General features: G+C 35.1%; 5 protein-coding genes across 5 annotated transcripts; 1 reads left to right on the top strand and 4 right to left on the bottom strand.

Moving 5' to 3' along the window:
* Positions 1-1,584: 1,584 nt before the first annotated feature.
* Positions 1,585-3,206, bottom strand: LOC126672711 (uncharacterized). The gene is made up of 3 exons (XM_050366667.1): positions 2,906-3,206; positions 2,550-2,722; positions 1,585-2,382 (listed from the first exon to the last, which is right to left on the bottom strand). Exons 1-3 carry the CDS (start codon positions 3,204-3,206, stop codon positions 1,585-1,587), a joined length of 1,272 nt encoding a protein of 423 aa, XP_050222624.1.
* LOC126672712 (uncharacterized) lies at positions 3,203-3,868 on the bottom strand. Its single transcript, XM_050366668.1, has one exon. The coding sequence runs from the start codon at positions 3,866-3,868 to the stop codon at positions 3,203-3,205; it is 666 nt and encodes a 221-aa protein (XP_050222625.1).
* A 1,427-nt stretch (positions 3,869-5,295) lies between these two features.
* Positions 5,296-7,025, top strand: LOC126674913 (berberine bridge enzyme-like 21). The gene has a single exon (XM_050369459.2). It carries the CDS (start codon positions 5,338-5,340, stop codon positions 6,940-6,942), a length of 1,605 nt encoding a protein of 534 aa, XP_050225416.1. The 5' UTR covers positions 5,296-5,337; the 3' UTR covers positions 6,943-7,025.
* On the bottom strand, positions 6,993-9,007 carry LOC126674912 (berberine bridge enzyme-like 8). The gene has a single exon (XM_050369458.2). It carries the CDS (start codon positions 8,901-8,903, stop codon positions 7,290-7,292), a length of 1,614 nt encoding a protein of 537 aa, XP_050225415.1. The 5' UTR covers positions 8,904-9,007; the 3' UTR covers positions 6,993-7,289.
* A 3,140-nt stretch (positions 9,008-12,147) lies between these two features.
* LOC126674914 (berberine bridge enzyme-like 14) lies at positions 12,148-13,879 on the bottom strand. The gene has a single exon (XM_050369460.2). The coding sequence runs from the start codon at positions 13,875-13,877 to the stop codon at positions 12,288-12,290; it is 1,590 nt and encodes a 529-aa protein (XP_050225417.1). The 5' UTR covers positions 13,878-13,879; the 3' UTR covers positions 12,148-12,287.
* Between the last annotated feature and the right edge of the window lie 11,513 nt (positions 13,880-25,392).

Raw genomic sequence — 25,392 nt, forward strand, 5'->3', positions numbered from 1 at the left:
AAAGAACATTGGGCTGCAGTGAAATGGATTCTTAGATACCTTCAAGGTACATCAAGAATGTGTCTATCTTTTGGAGATGGAGAACCTGTGTTAGTTGGCTACACAGATGCAGATATGGCTGGCGATGTTGACTCGAGAAAGTCTACATCAGGATATCTGATTTCATTTGCAGGGGGAGCCGTGTCATGGCAATCGAGACTACAGAAATGTGTTGCGCTCTCAACAACAGAAGCAGAGTTTATTGCAGCAACTGAAGCTTGTAAAGAGTTGCTATGGATGAAGAAGTTCTTAAGTGAACTTGGTTTCCACCAGACGAAGTACGAGCTGTTTTGTGATAGTCAAAGCGCTATTCACCTCGGGAAGAATTCCTCCTTTCATTCAAGATCTAAACATATTGATGTGAGATATCACTGGATTCGAGATGTACTGGAGATGAAACTGCTACAGCTGGAAAAGATCCATACCGATGAAAATGGATCTGACATGTTAACCAAAGCTCTTCCGCGGGGAAAGTTTGAATATTGTCGACAGGCAGCCGGAATGGTGGTGCCTCCCATGTAGTCGGGAGGGGGAGATTTGTTGGTGGGTCCCTCCACATGTGGGCCCACATTTAGTTAAAAAAAAAAATAGTAATTACTTGGAGTAGCCTCCAAGTAAATTGACTTGGAGTAGGCTCCAAGCAAAATTACTTGGAGGCTACTCCCCTCCTTGCCTATAAATAGCAAGGAGGAGCATAAGGTTTCATATCACCAAAATTCACAAGCATTTGTGAGTGAGAGTATTAGCTTCGAGCTAATAGGCGAGCTAGAGAAACGTTTTCTCTAAAGGGTGAGGGGTGAGAGAATTGAGAGATAAAAAATAGTGAGTTTACGGGTGTGTGGGAAACACTTGAGTGTCATTATTTTGGTGAGATCTCTCTGTAAAATTACTCTCTTTGTATGCCTGCTATTTTGATAATAGTGGAAGAATTATTCGGACTTTGTCCCGTGGACGTAATCCAGCATTTTGGGTGAACCACGTTAAAAATTCTCGGTGTCATTTATTATTTTGTTTCTGCCGTCCTTAATTTATTTTCGACGCTAACGATTAGGCTAGTTGGAATTCCCTATTGTGAAGTTAGTTATATCGTGTTGAATTCTATCTAGGAGGTTGGTACTTAAGTGGTCCGCTCGTGACCCTCCAATCTTTCCTGGGAATTTTTCCGGTATAATTATTTAGCACAATACGTTATTCACTAGCATAATTAATTGAATTTCCGTTGTGCCGCCCAACAATCCACTGCCTTATTTCTCAAATAGCACCTATGATTTGACTTAATATCTCATATACATGATTAGTAAAACATAATCATCAGTCAACATCATACTAGTCTCAATGTTCTATTAAGACTAGGGATAGATGGTATATAATTCTTTTATTAAACCTAAGGGTTCTACTATCAAGTCACATACTTGATGACCTTAGAAAGAATTAACCATTCAAGTATTTTAATCATTAATATAAAATGATAAAAACTGCCAATCAATAAATAACAAAATGATAAAGTCAAAACATGGTCAAACATGATTGACCTAGTGCATATCACTAACATTGTTTTCTTCCTCTCCTAAAATTAACTGCTGGAGGAGGTAAGATAGGGGGGTGATCACTTTTAGGCCAAAGTTTCATTCCGTTGATTGGAGCCAAAAGATGGCTATAGGTTTTAAGGTATGTGGACACCTTGTTGCAGTCATCTAAATACCTAGGAGGGTTGTCATTATTTTCATTGAATGCAGCCATTGCATGGTGACAGGGTATCCCTGACAATTGCCACCTCCTACATGTACATGTACGCTGCCCCTTGTCCACCACAAATTGACCATCAAATCCATAAACTTGGTAAGTTTCCCCTTCTGACCATATTGCCTTATAGATACAACTCATCTGCCTTACTTTCTCTAACTTTCTTAAAGGTTTAGGACAGTATATGCTATCCAACTTTAGCATGTTATCTCTCTTTTGTTGAATTCTTACCATAAGCTTAGTTCTAATCATCTCATTCATGGTGATTATACCCTTGGTCCTAGCTTCTAGAATAACATGGTTGAAACTCTCACACAAATTGTTAAGCAACATATCACATTTGAAATATTCATCAAATTGAGACTTAGACCACTTCCCACGGGTTATGCTACCTAGACAACCACGTGCCCCCATTGAAACATTGGCTACATCTAACATACACTTATTAAACCCCTCAATGTATGGAGCCCTAGCACATGCCCACAATAGATCCTTAAGGGTCTTGCCCTTATATCTTTTCCTAAAATTAGTGAGAATATGTCTCACACAGAACTTGTGCTCAGCATGAGGAAACAATGTCTCAATAGCAGGTATGAGTCCCTATTACAACATTCAAATGAAATACAGGCATAGTTTCTATTACAACATAAACTATAAAAAATAGAACATTTAAATGAAATAATTATCTTTTGTCTGTCGCTCATAAAGCACTATCCATGGCTATTGTTTATAGGCAAGTCATCTGCTAACAGCCTAAGGAACCACACCGAGTTATCCTTTGTTTCCTTGTCAACAGTGCACCAAGCTATTGGGTATGTGCAGTCATTGGCATCAATTCCTACTGCCGCAAGCAATTGCCCACCATACAACCCTTTCAGCCAGCATCCATCCACTGATATAACCCTTCTACAGCCATCCATAAACCCATCCCTTAGAGGTCCTAAACAGACATATATTCCCTCAAAAATACCGTGAGACCTTTTGAACATAATTGTTGAATTAGGATGTGTCCTAATCAACTCAAGTCTGTAATCATTAAGCCTTTTCATCTGCTCACTCTCATCACCATTTAGTAATTAAAGGGCCAAATGTTTAGCCCTAAGAGCAGGCACTCTTCCTATACTTGCTTTCTGATTAGACTTGACAGCTTGAATTATTCCACTAAGGCACCAATTAGGGTCAGTTCTAAATTGCTCCAAGTACTTGTGAGCAATCCACTTTGGATTCACATGCCTAATATTGTGATCCCGAGTACATTGATGCTTCAGAAACCCAGACTTAATCTGAACTGTGAGCTTGTCTTTGTTCATTAAAGAAGCCCATAACTTGAAAGGACACCCTTTCTTGCAATATGCTTTGCATCTCACCTTATCATTGAGCTTAAACTTCATCACATAACCATTCTTGATACCATAGTTCCTCATGCCTCTTTAAACTGAGAAAAGCTCTTGAACTGCATGCCAATTTCAAACACTAGATCTTTAATGTTCTCATCCTTGAACTCAGAAAACCTAGGTTTCTGTGACTCAGCATCCGAGTCATCAAATGATGAATGCAACTCATGAGATTCTGCCTGAAACGAATCATTACCAGCCTCATCTAAACCCACATTTGCACCTGCAGAAGCATCATTCACTGCCTCATTTATACCATCAGCAGTTGCATTGTCTTCTCTTTCAACTGCAGCAATATCTTCTAGCTGCACATCCCCATCTCTATTCATACTAGAATCAGAGCTGTAGTCAGAATCCACCAAGCCACTGTCATCAGAACCCTTTTCTAAATTATCATCAACAGCTCCTTCTCCATTCTCATCATAATCATCAGCAGCATCTTCCCCATTTGCACTTTCATTCTCATTGGCAACATGAGGTTCATTCACACTGGCACCATGAGGTTCATTCTGACTGCCACCATTAGGTTCATTCTCACTGCCATCATTAGGTTCCTCATCCTGATTCAAAGGCATGTCTTCTGTGGGATCTACTAGATTCTCACCCACATCACTGCCCAAGTGTACATTCACACCTAGTTCATAACAAGCATGAATATCTAGCATTTTATCTTCTTCCACACTAAGTGCCATCCTCAAAACATATGTGTCATTGCGAAGACATTGCAACCTCACATATTTAAATCCTCATGGCATTAATAAAACTTATACATATCTGCATCTGATCCTAAACCCAAACTAACAGCCATACATATCAGCTCTGATTTGACAAATTTGCAGCACTACAGTAGTCAATATAACCCAAAATCCTATGATCATAGCCAACTACAGGTCCCACTATTATTTTGTGAATTCTAATACTGAAATACGGGGAGTAAGGTGCTGTGACAAATAAACAATTTTACAAAAATTAACAAACCTTCATTAATCTCAGAGAAGTACAAAATAATGAGACATTGAGTAGAACTTACCATAAGTAGGAGCAGGAGATCCTTCCTAACGGGGTCTCCAGTCGCGGTTCATCCTATCTGCAATTTGAAATTTTACTCGTCGTTTCTGTACTAAGAAGAAACAACTTCAAAAACGAAAACTAACAGAGGAATTAATCGAGTTTAGGTTTACTATAAGCAAATGCAGCAAAAAAAGGGGAACAATTTTAGGGTTCATCGAAGAAAACGATTTTAGGGTTCATAGCAGAATTGATTTTAGGGTTTAGGTGAAATAAGAAAAATGAATCGTTTTATTATTAAAGGATTCAATCTGAAAGTTCAAAAATAAAACGCTGCGTTTAGTTTGGGTGATGTGGCCAACTTATGTCGTTGACATGGAGGGGAGAGATTTGTGAGCCTATTACGGCTTGCCATGTCAGCTTAAAACGCTGCGTTTTGGGCTAAGAAGGGTAAAAAACGGGTTAGTGACATCCCTGTGTAACAAAAAGCCAACGTCGATGATACTTTTGTAAAAAAATCGACTTTCGTGACCTTTTTGTAACTTCCGGAGACTTGAGTGATCCAGGGAGTTTAATATCCTAATGGAGAGTGCTTTATGCTATGGGGAATGAGTATTTTAGATACAGTTTAGCCAAATTCAGGATAAAAATGATTCGGTTTGTTAGAAAATGATTTTTTTTATATATTGTACCAAGTTAGGAGGGTGAAATAATCCCTTTTTGTTGGACGTATAAATGTTTGCCGTAAACTTTCTATCAAAGACAGAAGGAAAATTTAATTAAAAAAATTACCTGTAACATTTTACTACATCCATCTCCACGGTGAACCTTTTGTTTCGATTTCACAGATACATACATGACACAACAGAGTTGTCATATGAGTCATAAGTATATATAATAGCCAAAATAGTTTAACCGCCACACAAATTTTAAATTTTAGAACATATGAAAAAACTATATAAAGAAAGAAACTGAAAGTAGATTGTAAACTCCTAATTATTAGGGATATAATCATGCCTAAATTTGTCAATTACGGTTTTATTGGGGTGTACTTACCATCTTTAATCTCTTTCCTAATCACCTTAATAAAACCTATATAAATACAACACAATTCCTTTCATTTCCTTAAGTATAGAGATCAAGATCAAGGACAATGGCGGAAAAATCCATAATCAATCTTTTTTGTGTGTTTGTCCTTCTCTTGAATCTCTCTTCATATTGTTTTGCTGTTGGAACGGATGATTCAGTTTATGCATCTTTTCTTCAATGTTTACAGAACAATACAACCCCGAAAGACCAAATCTCATCCATTGTCTTCACCAAGACAAGCGCATCGTACTCTTCTGTTCTTCGTGCATACATCAGAAATGCACGAATGAACACAACTGCAACTCCGAAGCCAACGATTATCGTGACTCCGAAACAGATTTCCCACGTTCAAGCCGCGGTTATCTGCGCGAAAAAAGTTGGTTACCAGCTTAAAATACGCAGCGGTGGCCATGATTATGAAGGGGTTTCATACGTTTCTCAAAACCCTTTCTTTGTTCTTGATATGTTCAATCTTCGTTCCGTTCAAGTCGACATGAAAACCGAGTCTGCCTGGATCCAATCCGGCGCTACACTCGGCGAGGTTTATCATGAAATATGGAAAAACAGTAAATTGCATGGTTTTCCGGCCGGGGTTTGCCCTACAGTAGGCGTCGGTGGGCATTTTAGCGGCGGCGGGTATGGAAATATGATCCGGAAATACGGGTTGGCTGTTGATAACACTATTGATGCTCAAATTGTTGATGTTAATGGAAAGCTTTTGGACAGAAAAGCAATGGGTGAGGATTTATTCTGGGCCATCAATGGCGGCGGTGGCGGCAGTTTCGGCGTCGTTATATCATACAAGATTAAACTTGTTCCTGTTCCTGAAACGGTTACTGTTTTCAGAACAGAATATTACATTGAAGACAATGCAACTGAAATAACTGCTAAATGGCAGTTAGTTGCTCCGAAAATCGATAGCAGTCTTTTTATGAGGATGTTATTGCAGCCAGTAACAAAAAATAATAAGCCTACCGTCAGAATTTCTATTCTGAGTTTATATTTAGGCAATTCTGATATTCTCGTGAGTCTATTAGGAAAACAATTTCCTGAAATGGGATTAAAGAAGGAAAATTGTACAGAAATGAATTGGATTGAGTCTGTACTTTGGTGGGCTAATTTCGATAACGGAACATCACCCGATGTTTTGCTCGACAGGAAAGTCGATACCGCCAATTTCTTGAAAAGAAAATCAGACTACGTCCAAAAACCAATTAATCAAAACGGAATATCTTTAATATTCAAGCAAATGATGGCACTGGGAAAAATCGGATTAGTTTTCAACGCGTACGGGGGAAAAATGGACGAAATTCCATCAACCGCGGTTCCATTCCCTCACCGTGCTGGAAATCTATTCAAGGTTCAGTATTCCATCAACTGGAACGAGCCCGGAGCTGATATGGAGACCAATTATTTATCTCAGGCGAGGAAACTATACAGTTTCATGACTCCATATGTGTCCCAAAATCCGCGAAGTGCATTCTTGAATTACAGGGATCTTGATATTGGTGTTGCCGACGCTAAACATAGCTATGAACAGAGTAATATTTATGGTCGGAAGTATTTTGATGCAAATTTTGATAGATTGGTGAAGGTGAAAAGTGTTGTTGATCCTGAGAATTTCTTCAGGAATGAACAGAGTATTCCTGTTGTTTTGAGTAAGGCTTAGAAAGATCATGATTATGTTGGTTTATTACTATTTTTGTTGATGTATTATCATTAACTTATAAATATGATTTTGTTGGTTTATTACTCATATTGGAAAAAAAATTTAAATTAACTAAAATACTACAAAAAAATATCCCAGAAGTGTTCCCGTTGTGTCCCCTCTCTTTTAATAGTAAAAAATACTGTCGGGACATATGCTTTTCCGTGTCAGATATATATCCCCTCCGTATTTCCGCCGTGTTCCGGAGGAGTGTCCTGCTTCATAGGATTCAGGTGTACCATAACATTTTATTATCTCCCTGACAACAATTATATATGAAAGTTGTCAAATATAAAACTCACCTACAATTACTTCTCTGCCATTAATCCACTCTTCCAAGATGCTTCAAGAGAAGGGATGCTTTGTTCATATCTAAAGAAATTAGTTGGATCCACCTTTGTTTTCACTTCCACCAATCTCTCAAAATTACCCTTAAAATACTTCAATCCCCATTTACTAGCTTCTTCATAGCTTTCATTTCCAATTTCATTAATACCCAAATCAACATCTCTATAATTTAGATATGAACATCTTGGTAATTTTGACACAAATGGTGTCATATAATCATACATTTTCCTAATTATATCCAAATTATGTTCTTCCATTTCAACACTATCATCTCTCCAATTCACTGAATATTGAATCTTGTAAATGTTTCCACTTCTATGTGGAAATGGAGTTTCTAATTCTGAAATCTCACTCATTTTTCCTCCATATGGATTCAATGTCAATGTCACCTTCTTTAGTTCAATCAATTTCTCCCATATTCCTTCAAGATCTTGAATTTCTATTGGCATTTGCACATAATCTGATTTCCTCTTCAAGAATTTTTCTTCTGTAGAATGTCTTTCAAGCAAAACATCTAAAGAAGTCACAATTGGATCATAATTTGTCCAAAATAAAACTGATTCAATCCAACTCATTTCCTTACAATCTTTAATCCCTAACCCCAATTCAGAAAATTTCTCATTCATTAAATCAATAAGTCTTTCTTTACTTCCAAGAAACAAGGCATTAAATTTAGCTTTTATTGTGTTATGTCCATTTCTAACAACATGGTTCAAAACTAACCTTATGAACAAATCTTGATCAATTTTATCAGCCACATTCTGCCATTTGTAAACCATATCTGAAAAACCAGCCTCTTCCAATGTTTTTTCAACCCTAAAAACTGTGACAATTTCAGGAACAAGAACTAACCTAATTTTCCAAGAAACAACAACACAAAAACTGGCACCACCACCTCCTCTAATAGCCCAAAACAGATCTTCTCCCATACCTTCCCTATCCAAAACTCTGCCATTAGCATCAACAATCACCGCATCAACAACATTATCAACCGACAAACCAAACTTCCTCATCAAGTTACCGTACCCGCCTCCACTTAAATGCCCTCCAACGCCAACACTAGGGCAAACTCCAGCCGGATATCCATGAATTCCACTCTTTTTCGCAATCCAATAATAAACTTCACCGAGTGTCGCACCAGACTCGATCCAAGCACTTTCGTCTCCTATGTCGATACTCACCGATCTCATATTGAACATGTCGAGAATGATAAAGGGTACAGTTGATACATACGAAAGTCCATCGTAATCATGCCCACCACTTCGAATTCTAAGCTCGATGCCATGGATCTTCGAGCAGATGATCGATGCTTGGATGTGAGATACATGTGTAGCTGCTACAATAAACAAAGGTTTTGGGGTTGTTGATGAGTTGAATCTTAAGTTTCTTATGTATGATTGTAAAATGGAATTGTATTTAGGATTAGTAGGGAAATAAGTGGATTCATAGATTGGTAGGTATGGTGTTGAGTGAGTAGCAAGGCATTGGAGAAACGTTTTTTCTTGGACTGGATCTAAAGTTGCCATAGACAAATGAAAGAGAATAGATCGGAGAGTTGAAAGAATTTTGTGCATAGTTAATGGTGGATAGTTCAAATTTTATGTTTCAATTAAAAGTGGAATTTTCAATGAAGTTTCCTATACGTGCTGTTCAGTTTGGGGACTTTTATGCTCTCTCATCAATTAGTGAAGACAGCTAGAGCTCTTAATAAATAATTGAAGGGCATATGGGGACTTCTAGTAGGTGTGTCATTAAGATTGGATGATGTTCGTATCATGTGGACCTATTCTACGGTTAGTAGTGACATGATTAAAGTCAACACGGATAACATATATATTAATTATGTCAATACGAACACGATATATTACATATTTTTTAAATTATAAAAATAATACGAATTGATAAGTATTGTATCAAATTGACATGTTATGATAATATATAAAAAGAATTTAAATATAATGAACAAATTTGCGTTTTAATACGTGAGACAACATGCTTTTAGACTTGCCATAAATAAATTGATTTATTTATGATACGCAGATATTAATTAAGTCGACTTTAATCTAGTAGTTTTAAGAGATTGTTTTACAAATACCGGAAAAAAATGAAAATATTTACAAAGATACTACTTGTATTTTTTTTAACAGAAATATAAAAAATAATCATAAAAGTACAAATTTTCAAAAAATAATTACAAAAATACAGTTTTTATATAAAAATTTGTATATAAAAATGCAGTTTTGTATATAATCTGTATATAATTCGTATATAATACGAATTATATACATTGTTTTTTTAACAAATCTGAGAATTAAAATATCTCTGAAAAACGGAGAAGATGAAGATGAAGCCAAATTTTATATATAATCCGTATATAATACATATTGTATACAATTAAAAAAAAAAATTCAGATTTGATATTTTCAGATTCGATTTCATGTTTAATCGACAAAGGAGGAAAAGAGAAGGATGGAGCGGCGGCGGGCGGAGCAGTTGCGGAGCAGAAAGTCAGGCGGCATGGGAGGAAGGCGGCGGCGGCGTGGGAGGAGAGCGGCGGTGGTGTGACGGAGAGCAGAGGCGAGGAGAGAGCGGCGACGTGAGGTGAGAGCGGCGGTGGCGGTAAAATGATGGTGGATGTGTGTTAATGGAAAAAGATAAGAAAATAAATTAGGGTTTTTAGAGATGTAAGATGGAGAAGATGAAGTGTAAAGAAATGAAATAATTTTTGTTAATAAAAATAATAAGGTGATATATTTAGAAATATAAAAAATACTCTTTTAAATAGAAAGTATAAGACATCATGTTTTTAAATATTTTATCATATTATGATATAGAGTATATTATGATATATAGTGTAAATATTTCTAGTTTTAAATGTTAGATAAATTATGTTGTTATGTTGTGATCAATGTTGTTAAAATCGGACCGGACCGGCCGGTCGGACCGGGTTAACCGGAAACCGGTCACCAGTCCGGTCCGGTTATATGATAAAACTCTAAAGTGTCAAAAATTGGTTAGAACCGGGTAGAACCGGTCAAATCCGATTTTCCGTTCAAACCGGTAAAACCCGGTTTTTTAATAAATTGTTCAAACACAGCAATCTTTTGTCCAAAAAATATTCTTATAGAGTTTATATTTATTTTTCCCATGTGATATTTTCTCTATCATGTTTTCTTTTCCCAAGACCCTATAAAAGCACAAGACATAGCCTTTTTCAAAGCACAAAGCCACAAAGTACAAACACCATCTCCCATAAATGATAAATCACTTTTTATTTCTCATAACAAAGAAATTATTTTATATACATATTTAGTAACTAATTTTATTTAAATATATTGTTAATATTTTATTTATAATTTTAATATAATGATAGTTATTATTAAAATGAAATTTTTTTCTCAATTAGAAAAATTATTCTATATTTCTACATATTTATCATCTAAAAATTATGGTTTACATAATAAAATTTTAAAAATAATTTTATTAAAATATTATACCACATTGTTTATTTATAATACATGTATTTATAATTTAATTTTTTTATTATTATTTAAAAATCCGGTTGAACCCGGTTGAACCGGTCGAACCATGAATCCTTGATGAAGTCGGTTCGATTTCCGATCCGGTTTTAAAAAGATTGGGTGTGATCTATTTTAGTCTCCCACTCTTGAGAAGGGTCGTCATTTAATTATGTTGTCAAAAGTGTTGGGGCCCTCTCATTTTTTTCTTGTGTTTTATTTTTATGCTTTACACTAAATTAAACTTTTCTTTCAATTTAGGACAACTTGGATACAAAATCATATATGTTCCTAGGGGTGAGCACGGTTCGGGGGAGTCCGGGGATTGACAAATCTCCGGAACCAAACCAAAAGTCGGAGATATCAAAAATTGAATATCTGGATCCGTACCCAATAATCGGTTCGGTTCGGGTCGGAGATTTTATTTTTCGGTACGGTTCGGTACGGGGATTCGGTCCTAATGGTTCGGTACGGTTCGGTACAGATATCGCTAAAACCACGGATATTATTTTATTTAAAATGTGATCTCTACTATATTATAATATATTATTTTGACTTTTAAAATTAATTAGTTATTCATTCATTCATTTTTTTATATTTTCAACTATCACAAGTAAATAATCATCAATAAAATAAAAAGTCACAACATGTATATTATCGTTCGATTTAATATTAATTTTTTGATTAGTTGATAAGGGTACTTTTAAATATTCTCAAGTCTAAAATTATATCATTTTTGTTAAAACTATATAATTTGGTAAATGATAGAAAATAATGAATATGTGTTGTTCATATTAATTTATAAAAAATACTTTTAATAGTTATTAAATATTTAATAAATTCATAAAAATTTCATTGAACTATATAAGTATTTTGTTTTTATGTAAATTAATAATTTTTTTTATATATATAGACTAATATTTTTAATATATATTATTTAATTTTATAAAACAATTTTAATTTTTAGTAATTCAAAGTTAATACAAATATAATAATTAAATGAAAATTAGAATAATATATATATATATATATATATTTCGGTTCTTCGGGTATAAGTTCAGTACTTCGGTTCGGTACGGGTCGGTTCGGTTCTCGGTACGGTTATTTATAAAAGATCCAGAACCGTACCAATAAAATTTTCGGTACGGTTCGGTTCGGGGAAAGTCAATGGTCAACGGATATTTTTCGGTCCTGGATATTTTCGGTCCGGTTTTCGGTTCGGTTTTGGAGATATCTAGGATCCGTGCTCACCCAATGTTCCAATGCTGTAACTTGGACAGAGAGCCAAAATTTCCTTTATTTAACTAAAGTTACATCAGTTTGCATTGTCAGATTTCAATGAACAAACGAAAACAAAAAACCATACAGGCAAAGATTTGCAGGAACAATTTTTACTTGTCTCATCAAACTACTTGGAAATTAGTACCCAATTTCTGATCTTCAAACTGTAGACTTCCTGTAAAATACAGACCGTGTCGGAATATTCTGTTCATACCTGAAGAAATTATCAGGATCAACTGCTGTCTTCACGCTCACCAATCTGTCAAAATTATCTTTGAAGTATTTAACACCATAAACACTTGCTTCCTCAAATGTGCCATTTCCATTGCTGCCAATGCTGCCAATGTCAATATCGCGATAATTCAGAAACGCTTCTCTTGGATTCTTGGACACATAAGGAGTCATAGCTTCAAAAAGGGTTTTCGTCGAATTCAGCAATTTTTCTGTTGTTTGATTCTGAAACCAGTTAGCAGAATACTGAATTTTGAATATGTTGCCAGCTCTATGTGGAAATGGAGTATCCGACTCGGAAATTTGACTCATTTTACCTCCGTATGGATTCCATTGCATTGATATTCCGACTTCTGCCATAATTTTCCAAATTGATTCCAAACCCTCCTTTGAAATTGGTTCTTTCACATAGTCTGATTTTCTTTTCAGGTAAATTGATGCATTTACAGGCCTATTGAGTAAAGCTTCGATCGGAGTTCCTTTAGGAAATCCGAACCAAAAAACTGTCGATTCGATCCATTTCATTCCAATACAGTCTTCCTTCTGTAAACCCAGTTCAGAATAACTGTAATTCATTAATGTCAGGAGTCTTTCAGGATCTCCGAGAAACATGGCGACGAATGTCACATTTACAGTTCCATTTACAGGTGTTGGTATCAATCTGATGAACAAGTCTTGGTCTAACTTATCAGCTATTTGTTGCCATTTCCAGACAAGGTCTGTGGCGCCCTGATTCACACTTCTGACGACTTGGAAAACAGTGACGTTTTCAGGAACCTGAACCAATTTTATTTTCCAAGAAAGAATTACTCCGAAACTCGCAGCACCTCCTCCTCTGATTGCCCAAAACAGATCTTCCCCCATAGATTTCCTATCAAGAATTCTACCTTTTGCGTCGACTATTTGAGCATCGACGATATTGTCTACAGAGAGACCGTATTTTCTCATCAGGTTTCCGTACCCACCTCCTGAAAAGTGACCTCCAAGCCCAAGTGTAGGACACACACCGGCAGGAAATGCATGGACATTACTTTTCTCTGCAATTCTATAATAAAGTTCCCCGAGAGTCGCTCCTGACTGAACCCAAGCAGTTTCGTCTGTTATATTTATATCGATAGATCGAAGGTTGAACATGTCAAGAATTACAAAAGGGACTTCTGAAACATAGGAAAGCCCATCATAGTCATGTCCGCCGCTTCGGATTCTGATTTGCAAGCTGAGATTCTTACAACATATAACAGCAGCTTGGACATGGGAATCATGCTTTGCTGCAATAATGGCAATTGGTTTTGGCGTTGAAGGAGCGGAAAATCTCAGATTTCTTACATAAGATTGTAAAACAGAAGTAAATGAAGAATTGTTAGGGGTGAAGATGGCATCAGAAATTGGATTTGATTGCTGATCAGAATTGTTATTTAGGCATTGGAGAAAGTCTTGATGATCATCGGTAATAACGGATTTTGCAAAAGAAACTGAAATGAAAAGAAATGAAAGTAAAACTAGAGATGAAAGCTTCATTTTCTGAAATATTCCTTTGTTTTCTGTCTTTAAGCCTTAAGGTTTCTATTTATAGAGAAATTAAGGCATTGAATATATTTTTTTTTAAATTGAAAATACAATTGTTTTAACAATCTGATGTCCTAATTTCACAATAATTATTACCTTTAAGAAAACATTTTACCTGACAAAAATATTTATTGAATCATCAGGTTGATACATTATTTATCAAGAGTTCTTGTTATATTAAGTTATACAATCATAACGTTTTCTTTTTACATCTTAATTAAAACAAATTAAAATCTGTAGATGAGAAATAAATGTTCCTCCCAAAATTGAGATTATGTAATTCAAAAATGAAATATTTTTTTTGGTAAGCCCATCCGGTTTCCAGGGCTTCGCCCTGACTAATCCGAATCCGACCCGCAATGCGCACCAGACATGGTGGGTGAGTCTCCCAGTGATGAAAAATGAAATATTATATGCAGAGAATTATTAAGAACTTCTTTGCTTATCATATCAATTTGTTTATTTGAAATCATTATATTATTCGTTTAAGCTAATAAAAACATATTAACTTGGTATAATTTTCCAAAATTGGTCCATAACCAGTACGCTAAACGGAACACATCAAAGTAAGAAGGTGGCGGTGAAATGTAGTTGAAGTGAAGAAATAATTTAGCGCATCTTGCGTGCACTGCAATTTCCCTGAATTATTACTGCGGATACCTTCGGTCAAATGTACATAACTTTTACATTATTGTATTTTTTATCTAACATATTATGATACGGCAACCGAATAAATAATTATATTAACCGACTAAAAAGCTCGTGTACTTTCAGATTTTAATTTATAAAATCCTTTTATAAAATTTGTTATTCAATAAGTTTTATGTACTATTCGCTTATAATTTAATGAGTAATTTGATGAACGGAAGTTGAGAGCATGTCGTTTAGATGCCGGTAAATGATTAACCATTTCCATGCACGAAATGACAAATAGCCTGCATCAAGTGGAGTCACAATCTCTTTGTGAACCACTTCTTTCATATTGGAGGTCAACTGTATTTGTCTCTGCGCAGATGCCTTAGATTAATCCTCTAAATAAATCCTATGCATCACAACTGAAGGGCTAATCCCTCTGACATCTAAAATCTGCCATCCAATTGCCAAGATCCATCCCTTGACCATATCAATAACTCTCTACTCTTGCGTTTTGGAGAGCTTGTTGCTGATTATAACAGGTAATGTGTTTTCTGTTCCCAGAAATAGCGGAGATGTGCAAGTAGAGTCTTAAGCGCCACCTTTGGTGGCTTTTCTAATGAAGGAGGAGTGATGTTCTTGTTTTTGATCACTGGTTCCACAACCGGCTCCTCCATGAACACCTTATCTTTAGGCACGGAAAACAACTGTGCGTTCACACAAGTAAAGGTATGCGTTTGCACAGGGCTTCCTGAATCTATCTTCTGATTGCCACAGGAAAATCACATGCAACATCAAGATTGCACATAAGACCATTCTTTTTGTCCGCATTAGAGCTAATAATGGTTCTGTTCTCCTTTAGCTGCTCTAGTACTAGCTCATTCAGCATATCTACTCGCATGCACTTTTCCTCAACATTGGGATAGCATGTGATTTTCTTCATATCAAACTCGACATTCTCATCCCCAATCCTTAAAGTCAACCTGCCATCGTGTACATCAATAAAGGGCCCTATCAATGTTCATGAATGACCGACCTAAGATCATTGGGCAGTCTTTATCCGATGCATAGTCAAGGATAACATAATCCACATGAAATATAAATTTGTTGACCTCAACCAACTCATCTTCGAAAATTTCATGCGGCTTCTTTAGAGAGTGGTCTGCCAACTACAACATCATAAGAGTAGCATGTACCTGCTGGTTACCAAACATACTACGAAAAAGGGATAATTGCATCAAATTTATATTGGCACCTAAATTACAAAGACAATCCATAGACTGCATGTTACCAATAGTACAAGGAATAGTAAAACTCTCTGGATCCATAAGCTTATTCAGTAGATTGCTTAAGATAATTGAGCTGCAGTTCTTTGTCATAGGTAGTGTGCCCTCCGCCTCCCAACTTCGTTTAATAGTGATGATATCCTTCATGAACTTGGTGTAATGTGGCATCTTTCTCAGTGCGTCCGCCAAGCTAATGTTGATATGTAGCTTCTTGAATGTTTCTAAGAACTAGTGAGACATTTAGGTATGCTTCAGCTTCTTTACTCTGTGTGGGAACGACACCTTTGGCACAAAACATGATGGTGGTGGTGATGGTTCAGTGACTACCTTTTTAGGCTCACCACCCTCGAACGTTTCCTTTTCCGCCTTTTTTATAGCATGCACCGGATATGGATCATCCAATGTTTTCCCACTCCTCAACTTTATCGCTTTCAGCTGTACTCTAGTTTTTCCTTAGTAGTGGATGGCAAATCTTCTTGATTTCGGATCTGTAGTGCTTTAGCAAACTGAGCATTCTGAACCCCAAGGCTATGAACTGTGGTCGAATGGTTCTTAAACATTTTTTGGGTCTCCGCTTCTTTCTTTACCATCAACTCAAACATCTTGGCAAACTTACTATGTAGGCATTCCTTAGGAGTGTAATGTTGAAAACTAGGCGGATATTGTGGCCTATTACCATGGTTGTTGAAATTGTCCTGATTCTGTTGTGGTCTAGGTCCTTCTTGAAAGTTGGAACCCGCTTGAGTATTGGCATTGCCCTCATTCTCCTTCCATGAGAAATTTGGATGGTTTCTCCACCTTGGATTGTATGTATTAATATGGGTAGTTGCCTTACCTCTGACCGCCTACGTAGTTGACTTCCTCATTGAAAGCTTGTCCCATCATAAAACAATCACTTTCTAGACATTCATAATCACCACAAACATCACATTTATTCTAAATTGCAACCACATTGCTGAGGTTAGTTATTGCAGTCTGTGTTGTGAGAAAATCAACTTGAACCTGTAGTGATGAATTCTTAGATTTGAGCGTCTCCACTTCAAGATCGAAATTGACTGCCATAACTCCCCTCTATGCTAATGCTCTGACCCTCTCAATTGGCCAAGAAGAATTATTCATTGCTAATTCATCTAGTAGCTCAAACGCCCCATCGGTAGTTTTCCTCATTAATGACCCTCATACAGCTGTAAAGATGGTGCCCCTAGTATGCACATTTGCACCATTGTAAGATTTTTGAATCAAAGTTTCTTAACCAAGATTATGATGGGGGACGTTTATTTAAAATTCCTTATACCTCTCCCAAGCATCATATATTGATTTTTAATCATTTTGCTGATAGAGCATGATATCTCTAGTCAGTTTTGCAGTTTTCGCCATGGGAAAATATTTGGTAAGGAATGCCTTCGCCAAATCTTTCCATGTATCAATGCCTTCTCTGGGTAGAAACTAAATTCAGACTCTTTCTCTATCCCTCAAAGAGAATAGGAATAGACGTATCAAAACTTCATCTTCTGTCATGTTGTTTAGCTTGAAAGTGCTGCAAACTTCCGAGAAGTTAGAGATGTAAGTGTTTGGATCCTCACTTTGGATCCTCACTTTATAGCTGAATTATACTTGTCTTGATCTTAAAGTTATATGTTTGCACAGGATGTGCAAAATAACCATGAGTGGTGTTGCCCACATTCGATTGGAAGTACTGTATCAGAGATGGTTGCATCTGCCTATTATTTGGCCTCTATTGATTTTGTCCATGAGGGATTAATCTGTCATCCCATTCATTATTGATGGTATCAGGTGGATTAACCCTTCTATCTGCCATATTTGTATTCCTTTGAACATATTTTATGACGCTTCTCTCAAAAATGGTGAGATCCGGTTGAAATGGTTTTAGGGGCAGTCCTTTATGTTGTGTATAATGCATACACTACGAGAAGAATACCTGAAACAACATAAACAATAAAACCCCACACAATAAAACAAGAAAATAAAGACTAATCAAACCGAGCTATCCTAACTTAGGTGTTAAAGATATGCTTTCCCCGGCAACGGTTCCAAAAACATGTTGGTGAAAATCCGCAAGCGTATGGATGTCAACTTGTAATACAGACTGTAGAGTCCAGATATCGTACCCGCAGGAAAAGCTGCTGAATACACCCAATTATGATACTCAATTTGAATAGTCAAAAAGATAATTGAAGGTTGCATAAAAATTAAAATATCAATTATACTTAAAATTAACTAAAATTTTAATTAAAATGAGGTTAAAACAATAATGGAGGGAAATAAGAGATTATTAATTATCATTATGTTATTCATCAAATGGGTTATTTATTTGTTTGTCAAATTATGGTTTATACTAATTGAATGCACCTATAACTTTCTCTTAAGACGCTATAGGCAAAAACAAGCAATAATCACTTAACATGCAAATTACTTACTCTCGTGTTATAATCAACCTAATTAACTCACTCTCATGTTATTAAATCCTACGTTATTGATTATGTTGGTCTATATCAATTTCACTTGCTCAAGTCAAAAGACATGTGGCTATAGCCTAAATGGTCATTTTACACTAAACATTAAGAACAATAAACAATACGTAATTCAAAAGAAAAATCTATAAATCCAATTTGATTAAATAATCATAAATCCAATTAATAATTTCCAAAGATGGGTTTAGTTACTAATAATCATGGAAACATTAACAAAGTTATAGATAGAATTCATGGTTAATAAGAAAACAACAATATGATCTATCTAAAATTGTCGTACCTCGGTCGCTAGAATCCCTATACAACATTGAAGAGAAATCCATAAATAGAGTAATCGAATGAAAAATAATTAATAATCTCTGATTTTTCTCATTATAGGTGCATTCGATTAGCCTGAACCATACTTTGTGTGTCTAACTCAAGAGTTTATATCTAATGATAATCATGTGAACCCCTTACAAGATGTTTGTGATTGGTATTTATACCGTTTAAGCTTTAGGTTTGAGTCCAATTTTGAGCTCCATGAAAGTCCCAAAATACCCCAGTCTTTGTTTGTCAAACCTCGCCTTACTTAGCACGAGATTAACGGTTATTTAAAATATCTTTATCTCCAAATCAACATTTTAAAATATGTTCTATAAATAATTAAGCATAAATATATAAAATATCTTTATTCATCATTATACTTAAACTATTGTATAAAAACTAAGTATTGTTACAAACTTTTATACATATGATTCTAAATATATCAATATGTACAAATAAATTTATTATAAACCAAAACATTCAGGCATCTCAAAACTGGGAGATGTGGCCAACCTCTATGTCTCAAGCCCAAACTCTAAGCTCAACTCCCTCTCTAGTCAACTGTACTGTAGATTGCCTTGCTAACTGAAAAGATTTTAAAACAACTAAAATGAGCGAAAGCTCAGTGAATAGACATAATAAGCATAAAACATTTATATACTTAAAGTAAGTATATCATATAATAACGTATAATAGAAAACAGCTCAATACAACACAAAATACTTGTAAAGTCCATCACGAAAGCATTTACAAATATAAACGAATATCAAAACAATTTCCAATATGAAACATAGTTTGTATCAATCATCAACTATAACAGTTACATGTTATCCTGCAACAATAATATAAACCATAGACCTGTAATCAGGAACACAACACTGATTTACAGTCTAACCAATATATCTAGAAACACTTGATGGCTAACCCTTCTCCATCATTAGCACGGCTAAGTTCTTCTCCCTTCACTAACCATTAATCAAGTGCCTTGTGTCAAATGCGCATAGACACTCATAATATCTCACATGTGCATATCACTAACTCAGCACATAACCAGGTGCATATTACAACTCAGCACCACGCAAATATGTACCATTACAGAGTATGCATATCATATAAAACAAATCTCAAATCATTTTATCAAAACGCAATACAATTCAATAGTAAAATCATTTCAAATTATCATTAAAAAGTTAACCAAATCAAAACACTATCGAATTGCAGGAAGGCAATACACTTTCATATTCAATAATTCAACATACCAAAAGGATAATATCTTAACCATAATCAAATCCGCATATTGATTTAAATCAGAACATCTTTCATTTATAAACAACATTGCATAATGCATCATTTAAACGTTCAAAGAAACATTTTATCGAATACCTTTCGTGCATTATCAAAACAACCATATATAACCATTTAAAACGCAATAAACCTTGACACTTTGAATATCAAAATAGCATATTGATTTCATTAGCAAGGGCTAGTATATCTACTCACCACACGACAACCAAAACTAGTCTAAAATTTCGTCACAAGCTTCCTTACTTTCTACTTGCACCATCATTGCCAAACCGAACACCTAAATGAGTAATGTAAATCACAAAACACAATCACAATCACATATACAAACTTATACATATATCTAATACTGATTTAACCTAAATGCAACTCTTACAAATGGATTTCTATATGGTTTATGTATGATTATGAACTTGGCAACAAATCTGCCTCAGTAGGCAGAACATTAAGCCTCTATTCAAACATGTCCTGTGAATAGTATAGACATACTTTTAACAAACCCTTTGATGAACTTTTATCCCTTTTAGTCTAGAATCCAAATCAAAAATAAATTCATCATTTCGACATCTGAGCAATGAATTATACCAGTTTTAGTGAAGTGGGGTCAAACTACTTTTACAGTTGAAGAAAAAAATGTCGAGGTCAGTTTAGGTATCAAAACGATAGATTCAGATCAATCTCAAAGAACAAAAGTTGTAGTAGACACTCTAAAGTTTCTGTGAAATCAAGAATTACTTAGTTTGGATTCTATAACTCCACTTATTGTCAATTTACGAAGGCTTCAAATTCGTATCCGAAAACAGAACAAGAACAAAACAAGGTGAACAACAACTAAGCTATAAAATTACATTAAAATAATTACCAATTAATCTCTAAATCCATCCATGGATTTAATTAGAGTATTATTTTTATTTTTGCTGAACTAGGTTTTGGATTTTAGAGGTTCTTGCTTCCTCTTCTATTGGATAATAACTCTTTTTTTTATGATATATGACATCTAAATATTGACTCATATACATATCTCATTAAGCTTAAGGTTACTTTAGAAATTTCACCCCTTATTGATAAGTATATATTAAACTAATAAATGTATCCCTTAATATGGTCTTTTGATCAACTTTAATCCCTAATCTTCTTTTGTTTTCATTCAAACTAGTATAATTCACTTATCGTCAAACTTTCATTTCAATTCTAAAACTATTCAATTAACATCCTAAATAGATTGTATCTTTTTATTGAATGGTAATGAATGTTTAATGAATGACTGATTAATGCATAATTTAAGGCTAGAGTACGGGTGTGACATTGTTTGTCAAACTCTAATCTCACAGGGCCCAAAATCGTCAATTCACTATATAGGACTAAGAAGTGGCATGATGCGCCACATATTATTGTTAAGAGGCGCTCTCTCCACCATCGTGCCAGGAATGGCCTTGCTCCTAAGAGACGCGCCGAGCTCCCTTTTGCTCCCAAACCGCTATATTTTCACTCTGATAATTCCCGACTCTTCACGTATGTTCAATATTGCTCCATTAAGCTCCAAAATCATTAGTTTCCATGCATTCAAATACTTTAGACATAATAAGAACCAAAATGAGTTCGATTTCAATGATAAAAATCAAATGAAAATTCTGAAAAGTACCTCGGAAATAGGAGTTTTTATACTCCTATCACAAATCTAAAATAAATAACAAAAATAATCTAAAATATTTTGAACCTCTAAAACTGAAAAATGCAATATAGCCGCCGCCCTCATTGTCGACCGCTACATATGCATCCTCATCGTTGTGGCCTTCTCCTCTCTCCACCACCTAAATTTGTGCTCCTTTTTCTTAGTAAGATGAACTGGGTTCGTCTTTCTCTGAAAAAAAAGATGGTTCGTTATCCGCATCTAGGTTTGCCTTGAGGACGACACTGTTCGTCCTTACAAGAACATCATTTGGACTATTGGTTCGAGAACGAACAACTAGGTATGATGATGTTGGCGGGGTATCAGAATGGCGGCGAAGATTGAAATTTTGAAATGAATATGGAATCTCAGGATGCATATGACGGATTTTGATTATTTAATATTTTTATAATATTTAAATTAATTATATGTCTATTAAATAATATTATAAACTAAATTTGTTAGGTTTATTTAAATTTTTAGATTAGTATAAATAACTGTTAAGTAGAAAATATCAATATATTTAAATATATACAAATTTTATAAATAATATAATTAATTAATTAATAATTTGATTTTAAGATTAAATTTGGTTTCAGTTAGGCGTGGTTCACCCTGGTTCGATTAAATTAGAGAGTATTGTCATGCCTGCTATTCGCTGAGTTGGCAGTAATATAGACAATATGGTGGAAAAATAACCGGTTTGATCAAAAATGCTATATAATGAATGCAATATGTCGAGAAATGGCTACTTCTGGAGAGTTAAAATGATTTGACTATAACTGACACAACATGCAAAAGTTAGGCAATTTTTGGTGAATAGGCCTATTAAAAAAATTTATTTTTCAATTCGGTTCCATTTGCAATTATACAAAATTAGTTTTTTTTGTTCGTTGGTTCGATCCAATTAGATTTTAAAAAAAGTATAAATATTATGGTTTGGCTCGGCTTAACATGAAAATAGAAAAAAATAGTTTTTTTGGTTCAATTAGATTTTAAAAATATCAAAGATTTTGATTTGGTTCGGTTGGATTCGATTTGATTAAAATTTATAAAAAATGATTTTTTGTTTGGTCCAATTCGATAATGAAAACGAAAAATTTAGTTTATTTTTGTTCGGTTTGACATGGTATTATTAAAAATAATTGATTCATTTAGGTTCGATTTTGAAAATATAGAAAGTGTCGTTTCGTTTTGGTTTGATTTCTTTTAGTTTTAAAAATAGAAAAATAAGTTCGGTCCAATTTTAAATTATGAAAATAGTTTCTTTGTTCGTTTTGGTTCGATTCATTTCAATTTAAAAAAATTAGAAATTTTTGATTTGTCCAAGTCCAATATGAAATTATAATTTTTTTGATTCAGTGTGGTTGTAAAAAATATATAATTTTGGTTTGGTTCAACTCCGTTTAGTTAGGTTTTGAAAATATATAGATAAGTTTTTGGTTTGGTTGGGTAGGGTAGGGTAGGGTTCCATCACTAATTATAAAATATAATTTTTGATCAGCTTAGGTTCAATTTTGAAAAATTCAAAATCTTAGTTCAATTTAGTTCAGTTTTGAAAAATAAAAAATTTTAGTTCAGTTTGTTTCAATTTGATATTGTCAAATGTTACTTTTTAGGGCCGGTTTGATTTAAAAAAAAAATTCTCTTTGGTTATTTAAGTACAGGTATGTTCAATTTAAAATATACAAACTAATTTTTGTTGGTTTGTTTCAGTTTTTAAAAAACAAATACAAGTTTTAATTCGTTTATACGGTTGTCCAAATAGAACAAGGACACATGGCACATGGGGGACATTATAAGAAATTGTAGATGTGTGGGAGAGCTTTTTATTTATTTTGGTGATTTCAATCAAATATTGCCTCCAGATAAATGTTCTGGATTGCTAAACACCGCCTCTTTTTACTTAACACCGCTCCTGCACATTACCTTTTTACCCTTTTCATTTTTTGAATAGAAAACTAAATCATAAAAAAAATCCTAAATCCTCTCAACTCATCTCAACCACATTCAACTCATATTCTATGGGAATGTCGGATTCCGAATGATATGAAGATCGACAACGGCCGGTAAGTTTTTTTTCTTAAAATTTCGAAATTTAAATTTTTTTTCTTCCGGTTTTTGGGGAGACGTCCCCGTTTCACGTCCCCTCCTCTGGATCGCCCACGTCCCCTCCTCCAGAGGAGACGGGGAGTGGGAGAGGGGACGGTGACGTCCGGCGTCCCCTTCTCCGGAGGGGACGTGGATCGCCCACGTCCTCTCCTCTGGAGAGGACGTGGCCGTCCGGCGTCCCCTCCTCTCGTCCCTTCCTCTGGGGGGGACGTGAATTGGAGTCGTCCCCCCTAAAAAACAGAAAAAAAATTGTTTTTTACCTCGGAAAAGCCGGAAAAACTTGTTTCCAAACGTCGATACTCGTTACCCGACGAATTGTACTCGTTGTCCATCATTTTAATCGACTTTTTACGTATTTGTTCGAATGTGTTCGAATGAGTTGAGAGAATGTTTTTTTGATAGTTTTGCTAGAAGGGCGAAAATGTCTTTTGCAGGGGCGGTGCTAAATAAAAAGGGGCGGCGAATAGTAAAACCCTTAATGTTTGAGGGAGATGGTTGGTTTCAATCAGCAATTAATGATTGTGAAATACAATATTTGGGCTTTAAGGGGTACAAGTTTACTTGGTGGAATGGTAGAAAGGGAGACCAGAATGTGCAAGCAAGATTAGATAGATAGATTTATGGCTCATCATCAATGGCAGAATCTGTTTCCTGAATGGCAAGACTCCCTTCTTGTTCGGTATAGATCAGATCACAGTCCAGTATTACTTGACACTAATGGTCTTACCCTTGTTCCAAAAACAAAGAGGTTCAGGTACGATATAATGTGGAATTGCGACGAGAATTTCAGAGAAGTGGCGACTACTGCACGGAGATCTTTGTTATATGAAAGGTAAAATACTGCAAACATGATCCAAAGCTTTGGTATTAGGATCGATTCATGGGCTCCCTCAAGCTTTGGTTGTGTCAAAAAAATCCTAAAAATGAGTAATAAAAAGAGTAGAAGGCTGCAGGATCAGCCGATAATGGAGACGATAAATGCATAAATCATTGATGTTCAAAGTCTATACCGTAAAATCGATGTTCGACGTGAAATTGATGAATTACATTCCATAAAGGAATTAATTTGGAAAAGCGAGTAAGAGCAAGTTTGCTACAAGAAGGGGATGGAAACACAAAGTTTTTTCATAAAAAGCTTCTGAAATACAGAAACATAATACTGATTACAACATTCGAGATAGTAGGGGTTATTGGTGTGAAGGGAAGATTTCTATTAGTCGAGTGGCAAATAAATATTTTTACTGACCTGTTCTCTTGCTCTGAACCAGCAGATCAATATGTAATTGTAGATGCAGTTCACAAGTATTTGTCGCCGTAAGAAGTTACAAATTTGCAGCAGATGCATCCTGATAAGGCTTCTCGTCCAGATGGGATGCATGTTTCGTTCTATGCTCAGTTTTGGAATATTGTTGGGGTAGATATCATTCGGTGCGTTCTGGGTTTTTTGAACTCCAATGTCATGCCAGACAAGGTTAATCATACTTTCATCTCGCTTATTCCAAATATTAAATCTCCAAGTCATATGAAAGATTTTAGGCCAATAAGTCTATGCGATGTGATGTATTAGTTGATGTCGAAAGTAATTGCAAATAGAGTAAAATTGGTTCTTGATAATGTGATCCACGAAGTTCAAAGTGCTTTTGATCCCGAGAGATTAATAACTGATA

The sequence above is a fragment of the Mercurialis annua genome, linkage group LG3, assembly GCF_937616625.2.
Source record: "Mercurialis annua linkage group LG3, ddMerAnnu1.2, whole genome shotgun sequence".
In the NCBI taxonomy this organism is placed as follows: Eukaryota; Viridiplantae; Streptophyta; class Magnoliopsida; order Malpighiales; family Euphorbiaceae; genus Mercurialis; species Mercurialis annua.

Bases quoted from the DNA above. Each gene is read 5' to 3' on its own strand.
- LOC126672711 (XM_050366667.1), bottom strand. From the start codon at position 3,206: ATGAGGAACTATGGTATCAAGAATGGTTATGTGATGAAGTTTAAGCTC. The intron at 2,723-2,905 runs GTATAGGAAGAG...ATGTCTGTTTAG, and splicing joins CAAGTCTAATCAGAAAGCAA to GACCTCTAAGGGATGGGTTT. The intron at 2,383-2,549 runs GTGTGGTTCCTT...ATGTTGTAATAG, and splicing joins AGGAAACAAAGGATAACTCG to GGACTCATACCTGCTATTGA.
- LOC126674912 (XM_050369458.2), bottom strand. From the start codon at position 8,903: ATGCACAAAATTCTTTCAACTCTCCGATCTATTCTCTTTCATTTGTCT.
- LOC126674914 (XM_050369460.2), bottom strand. From the start codon at position 13,877: ATGAAGCTTTCATCTCTAGTTTTACTTTCATTTCTTTTCATTTCAGTT.
- LOC126674913 (XM_050369459.2), top strand. From the start codon at position 5,338: ATGGCGGAAAAATCCATAATCAATCTTTTTTGTGTGTTTGTCCTTCTC.
- LOC126672712 (XM_050366668.1), bottom strand. From the start codon at position 3,868: ATGGCACTTAGTGTGGAAGAAGATAAAATGCTAGATATTCATGCTTGT.